At 40.4% G+C, this 7,002-nt stretch overlaps 1 protein-coding gene across 1 annotated transcript; it reads left to right on the plus strand.

The window, feature by feature from the left end:
• Positions 1-240: 240 nt before the first annotated feature.
• BLOC1S6 (biogenesis of lysosomal organelles complex 1 subunit 6) lies at positions 241-6,268 on the plus strand. The gene is made up of 5 exons (XM_059823953.1): positions 241-340; positions 1,243-1,387; positions 2,479-2,566; positions 3,164-3,250; positions 4,022-6,268. Exons 1-5 carry the CDS (start codon positions 274-276, stop codon positions 4,139-4,141), a joined length of 507 nt encoding a protein of 168 aa, XP_059679936.1. The 5' UTR covers positions 241-273; the 3' UTR covers positions 4,142-6,268.
• Positions 6,269-7,002: the final 734 nt, after the last annotated feature.

Below are 7,002 nucleotides of genomic sequence, written 5' to 3' on the forward strand. Positions count from 1 at the left end.
CACCACGACCCCGCCCGGCGCTCTGGACGCCAGTCGCTACCTCATTTCCGCATCCGGAGCGGCGGCCCTTCTAGCCAGGGGCTCTCTGAGGAGACTCTATGGTGGGACGCTGGGGCGTGGGGCGGGTGGCGCCGCGCCGCCCCTCTCGGTGAGGGCAGCTGGCCCTCCGCCGCCCGGCCGGGCCCTGCGCCCCCCGCCTTCTCCCCGCGCAGTCGCGGCCTCAGCCCGGGCGGCCTCTGCCCTGCCAGAGGGGCGTCGCGGGGAGAGGCAACGATGAGCGTCGCGGAGCGGCCTGAAGAGGAGGAGGTGGCGGCCGCGGCCAGCGCTGTGCGCTCGCTGGGTACGTGAGGAGCGGCCGGGAGGGGCGGAAGGCGGGTGCCGGGAGGTCCGAGGAGGGGGCCGGGGCAGCCCGGCTCGGAGGTGCGCCCGAAGGCGGCGGGGCCGCAGGCGGCCCCCCCCCCCCCCGCCCCGGCCCTGGACAGAGCTGAGGGCCCGCGGGGAGCGCTCCGTGTCCCGGCCGCGGGGCACGCCGCCGTGAGACCGGGCTTTGGCTCCACCGCCTGCCCCCGGGGAGAGCGCTCGAAGGTCTTACGGCTGGCTTCACTTGGAAGCGAAATGCATGCCGCTGTCGTCGTTTTCTCCCATGCGGTGTGGCCTTCAGATTAAAAGTTCTTATCTTCCAAGCACTCTGCGCACAATAAATCGTTATAGCTGACCCAGACGAAATTCACAGTAACTGTTAACTAACTCTCGCAAACTTTTGGAGTTCAGCGTGTGGTGTTTTAATGAGGTCTTGATATGTTTTGGGTGGAAGGCTAAGACCTTTATTTGGTAGACCTAGGTTTATTCCCTAACTTTGAAAGCAAAGGGTGAGTGTGTGTTAAATGTTTAGGTATTCTTGATTCATAGCCACAACAACTGATACTGCCCCTTTTTTTCCTCAGTAGGCTGCAGTACTTGGAGGTTTTTTTAATGAGATGTCTTTGGAATACTCTATTTCCCTTTTTCTATTCTGCTGGTGTTCAGGCAAAACTGTTCACCAGGAAGCTCATGATATAGGACTGGGAATAAGGGAGGGATAAAGAGTGGGAGGAAAAAAGGAAGCACAGTTTAGTTGATAAAGTGCAAAGAATTGTAAGTTCAGTGTTGAAATGCTTTTAACTTTTAAACAGGAAAATATAGTTGCTCTAGGTGAAGTGCATGCTGACCTGTCACATTCAACCGTGCTATTCTTCGGTGTAGGTCCTAGTGATGCATCTCCAGATGAAGGAGTAGTAGAAGATCTACCTTTAATAGATGAGAAAGCTGTGGAGCAGTTAACTGAAGGATTGATTTCTCATTATCTGCCTGATCTTCAGCGATCAAAATCAGCACTACAGGAACTTACGTAAGCAAATTTTAAAACCAACTTCTTATATGTGCATATTTTGTTTGCCACTTCTTTCAGTATGATATTCTAGCTACCCTTAACTGAAATATGGTTTATTGTAGCATTTCTGTGTTCCAACTATAGCATCCTGAATAGTTAAGTGATTTGCAGGAGTACTGGGGGGTGTATAAGCTGCAGTGTAGTCTATCAGAACTTTGACTGAAGAATGTAGAACGCAAGAACACTAAAATACCCTAAGCCAGGTATAGCAGAAGACATGCAGATTTCTTAAATACTTGTTCACTTTTGTAGTGGAAAGTCTGCTGAAAGCTAGATTTATTTTGTTTGCAGAGATGCAGTTCATACTCAGGGCAGCTTGGAGCGTGGTATGTTGTTTGTTGTTCAGTCTCTAAACTGTGTTGCAAAAGATACACTTGGAAAATATAATTAAGGAGCTAAACAGATAAGAATTCTTTGTACATTGGCATCTCACTGGTAACTGAGAATAGTTGATATTCAGGTGCAGACTGGATCTGCCATGGAGGCAAAGATACTGGAAAGGGCTTTACACAGAGCCATCTCAGGTTTTGCAGGGTATATTGGTTTGGGTTTCACAATGCATGATGTGGTTATGCTGCTGCCAAGGACAGCCTATGTCTGGAAAGACTTTAGCTGATTTGTGTGGGATGGAAGATCCTTAATAAGCACCAAGGATCCACGCAAGTTCTATACAGAAATAACTTAGTCCTGCAGCATGACGCAGAGGCAACTGAGTGGAAAGTCAAGAGCTAATTGTTTTTCCCTTCATTCAGCCTGGGGTGTTTACTCACTGCAGCTTGCAGAGTGCCTGTTCAGGGTTTTCGGGTATTCATCCTGGATATCTTATCATGCTGTATGATGCCAGCTGAATTTGTGTGTACTCAGCTGGGATTTTTCTAAAACCATTTACTCGTGTGTTTGTTGAAATCACCTAGCAATGCATAAGAGGAATCTGATACGGGGAAGCATGTATTTTTATTGTTATGATCAAAAGTAGTACTTATTTAAAGGGCTGGTTGAAAAGCATATGCGCTGCTTTACTTTGGTTTTATGCATCATTTTTGTTTCAGACAGAACCAAGTGGTATTACTAGAAACATTAGAACAAGAAATTTCAAAGTTCAAAGAGTGTAACTCCATTCTTGATATCAATGCTCTGGTAAGTACTAATAATGCTTTCTTAAATTTCTACTAGTGTAGATTTTCTTGCTGAAGTATTAGTAGCAACTTGCAGATTTTCCTTGTTCTTAATGACCTACAGGAAGAGAACCAACCAGTTCAGATATTTGGGACAGATTGTTGCTGGAGGGGGTGCCGAACCAGGATATTTCCCTTAAATAGGAAGGGCACTGGGAGGAAAGAGCAAGCTCAGTCAGCCTGTGGTAGTGAGTCTAGTTGTTCAAAGCCAATAGCATGCCATTTTTCGGTAGGGCTGAGGCTCTGACGTGAGCTCTGTGCACCGCCCCAGACTAGCAGGAAGAGGGCATGAAACACTGATATGTGGTGCATAAAATGGTAATATTTTTATTCTGTTTAATGGATCTTAATTCAGTAGATTACTGGGTGCACCTGTTGAGATATGGTAGTTTTCTGTATTAATACATGTAATATGTAAACTTTTATATATAAAACTTCAACATGTTTAATCCATTATCAAACTGTTCTGGTAACCACTATGTTTTTGATTGCTGTGTAGCTTTGTAAAACAACTATTCTGACTCGACAGTTGCTGCTTTAAGGGTTATGTTTTTTTAAGTTTTCAGAAGCTAAACACTATCACAACAAGTTAGTGAATATTAGAAATGAAATGATGATGCTCCATGAGAAGACATCAAAGTTAAAAGTGAGTGGGATAAATATTTTTACTTTCCAACATAGAAATCAAATCAGACAGAATTAGATATCTAACTTTTATTTTGGATGCATGCTGAGTTCTGATTAAAATAGAATCTTCCATCCTTTTCTTAGATAGGTGTTTTCAGTAGCGCCAAACTATGTCTGTTTTTAAACTTTCACTACCTGTGCTCAAGCAACTTACGCATCTGAACTACTAGTAAATCTCAGTGTTGTCGTCATGTTTAGGTGGCATAAGAATCATGCTTTGTTCTGTTGCTTAATCTACTCCATTCCAAATAGTTCTCCGTGTTGTTTCAGTTTCTGTGCCTTTTTAATGAAAACTAGATTGTCACAAACGTAAAAATTTCTCTTTCTATTTGATGTAACATTAACAGTGGCATAAGTTCATTGACTTCATGCTGTGTAGGCAGTCTCTGGTTACATTCTGGCAAGACCAGTCCTTCAGTATGTTCAACAAAAGGATTTTGTCTTGGAGGCAGTAAATTGCACAACCTTGTCTGGTATACACGAAGGATGACTTTCAGTGAGATTGAAGGGAATCCAGTTTGTATTTTCCCCGTGCAGATCACAGGCTTGCAGTTTCTGAATGGTGAGTTGGAAGCGGGAGGGAGGAAGAAAAAATGAACAGCTTATGCAACACTCAATCATAAGCAGGGTGGATTGGAGAAGATAATGTTAAGACAATGGGAGGGATTTTGTTTGTCACTCCAACTTAAATACATCTATAAAACTTACTATTATTTTCTTTTCTGTTTAGAAAAGAGCACTTAAGCTGCAACAAAAGAGGCAGAAGGAAGAACTAGAACGAGAACAGCAACGTGAGAAGGAACTTGAAAGAGAGAAGCAGTTAACAGCAAAACCTGCTAGGAGGACATGAAAGCAGAGCATGCAGCAGCTTGTCAAAATTAATCGTTTCTGCATTCTCTGGAACTAAGGCAGACTTTGCTTAAACTGGGCTGTGTCTGTTACTAGTAACAGCTGAGGATATTATAAATTCCAGAATGGTAGTAATAGGGTTGGTAACATTCAGATTTTTTCATTTTGGCCATTCAAGTTGCCTTCTTTTGTAATGCTATGCAGTTTGATATTACTATAAGTTAAATTACATATATGTGTGTATATAGGAGAACTTAGGCATCACAGTTTTAAATACCTGTTCATTTTTTCCATCTGTTCTTCTGGTGTTTAGAATTGAGAGATATTTGGTGACTGGCATACATGTTTTTCAGACAAAATACAGAATGCTAGTTAAAGTTCAGTTCTCATCCCTGGACTTCAATGGCCACCTGCTTCACTGAAACTGCTTCGATTCAGGCAGTTGGGATCTCTTTTCAGTGCCCTGGTTTGTAAATACTTAATTTTTTTGCTGCCTTAGTCTGGTTCATCTCTAATGAACTGAAGAAACTTCCAGTGTATTTGCCTGAAAGCTCACTTTATTGCAGCAGTCTTGGGTTTTTTGTCATGAAGTAACTTAAGAACAGCTTTAAAGTAACTTCTGAATAATTTCCCAGCTGAATTGGTTGCTGGGACAGGGGAAGCAGAACACTAAGATTCTCAAAACTGATGTGTGCGCAGTGCAAAGATTAATGAATTTGTGCTTCCACAAACATTTGAGGCAAACCAGGGTACTGTTGCTTCTGTAATGGTTCAACACAAAGACTGTGTGATCTAGGTAGATTTCTGTGGGATTAGAAGTTGTAGTTTCTTCATTTTGTGTGACAAAATAAAACACAACCAAAACTAAACAATTTCCACTTCATGTGGAATTAAGTTACCTGTGGGAAAAACTACTGCATTTCATTTTCTTCCTTAACAAATTATTCATTTGCACTTTGGGGCTATGTAAGAGAATTTTTGTTATGTTGTCCTCGCCCAAATTGATGATGATTAGTGTATACTGATGATAAATGTGGAATGGAGGTTGATATCCATTTCTCTGAATGTAATTATTTTCTTGGAGCACTTGGTGTATGTTGTGTGGACTGGTAAAAGAGCTTTAAACTATTTGTTCCTACAGTCTAACAAACTAGTTATTTTATATCTGTGTTATTTTTTTAAGTAGTAATGTAAGTGGCATGTGAAGTAAGATGAAGGGTCAGCTATGTAAAGTTTTCCGTAAAATATATATGGTAAGGTATCAGTGGGGCACAGTCAATTTTACTTTTTCTTCCATTTTAGAGGATTTACACAGGGTACACCTGCCTGGACTCTCCTGTATTATAATTTTCTGAACTCCTAATTTCCTGTTCTTAATATTTGTAGTTTTTTTCTGTGAAAGACATACTCTAATGAGTAACCATCCAACATGCGAGGTAAACTGGGATAATGTTTTGGGGCCAGGAGAACAAACTACTTAAAGTAGTCTGAAGAGACACTGAAATGCTGTTACTGAAGCAGTAATAGATTAAAACTTCCCACAGGTATTTTTCCTTTAAGTGACTTGTGTCTGTTAATTGCCAGAGGATTGTTGACCTGTGCTGTGGTTTGTATGTGTTTCTAAGAGAAATGTAAAGAATTTCCACAGTCCATTTCTGGAGCAGAATTTACATAACTAAATGTTGTTTAAATATTTTATTTTGTAATGTAATTTCAAAATTAGATTCTGGGAATTTAAACAGTTCTTATTAAAGTATAACATGAAACCAGATGCCTCAGTATCCAAATTGGGATTAAGTACCTGCAGTGTTTCTTGATTTGTGTTCCCTTGTCTAGAATCCAGTTTAGTGTTTCAAGTTGCTGTCTCTTTCTGTGAAGAACTGTGGGTTTTTTCCAAAGAACTGTGAGGGTTTGGGTTTTTTTTTTTAAAAAATCATGGCTATTTTTACTGAAAGTGCAGAATTCTAAGCATAGAAATTGATGCTTTTGCAATTGCATATTTCAGTGTTTCTTTGGAATAATTTCTGACCAAAGGAATAAAAGCTTGCAGTGCTTGCCTGAGGAATCACATACACATACGTAAAAATGTAATTGATAACTTCTCCCATAAAATCGTAATAAAATCTGGTTTTCGTATGAATAAGGAACTAATTTTAATAAATGACCTTTCTGTAATAAAGGGGCGGAAATGAGTTAACATATATAGGGGGAAGTTGGGTCAGTTCACATAACTTTTTAATTAATGAGCTCTTAAATTAATTCAAAACTACAATTCATTATCTCCATAGGATATTGTTCTCCTGAATGCTCCTCTTGTGTCTTAATGCATAAAAAGTAAATGCCACATTGGATTAATTTAACAATATTGGCATCTAAACTTGTATGCTTGCAGTAATATGCACAGCTAGAGTGAGTAATTCTGATACTGTATACATTTAGTCTTGCTTGATTTTATAAAAAAATTACCAAGCAGAAAAATGTGGTAGTTAGACATTTTCTTACTGACTTTTTATTCCATCTACATGAGGAGGCACAGCTAACTGCGTGTTTTTTAGAAACAGATAAAATGACAGCTTTAAAACAGTTTTTTTTTTTTTATTGTTTCATACTTGGTGTACTTACTTGTTTTTAAATCATCAAGTCATAGCAGTGGAAGTAAGACACTTAACTGTGCAGCAACTCTTTGAATTTCTGTCTTGTAAGATTCTGCAAATTTAGGAGTAACCATTGTGAACTGGGGAATCTTGGTTTCCCATGCTTTTATTTTTACTATTTTTAACCTGAGCGCTTAATTTGGCTTCCCCTGCCTATAGCTGTACAGCTTCACGTGAGCCAACTTCTAATTCAGTAAAATCTGGCTTT

The sequence above is a fragment of the Gavia stellata genome, chromosome 13 (assembly GCF_030936135.1).
Source record: "Gavia stellata isolate bGavSte3 chromosome 13, bGavSte3.hap2, whole genome shotgun sequence".
Lineage (NCBI taxonomy): Eukaryota > Metazoa > Chordata > Aves > Gaviiformes > Gaviidae > Gavia > Gavia stellata.

Coding starts and splice junctions, on each gene's coding strand:
- BLOC1S6 (XM_059823953.1), top strand. CDS start 274: ATGAGCGTCGCGGAGCGGCCTGAAGAGGAGGAGGTGGCGGCCGCGGCC. Junction 341..1,242: donor CAGCGCTGTGCGCTCGCTGG/GTACGTGAGGAG, acceptor TCTTCGGTGTAG/GTCCTAGTGATGCATCTCCA. Junction 3,251..4,021: donor AGAAGACATCAAAGTTAAAA/GTGAGTGGGATA, acceptor TTTTCTGTTTAG/AAAAGAGCACTTAAGCTGCA.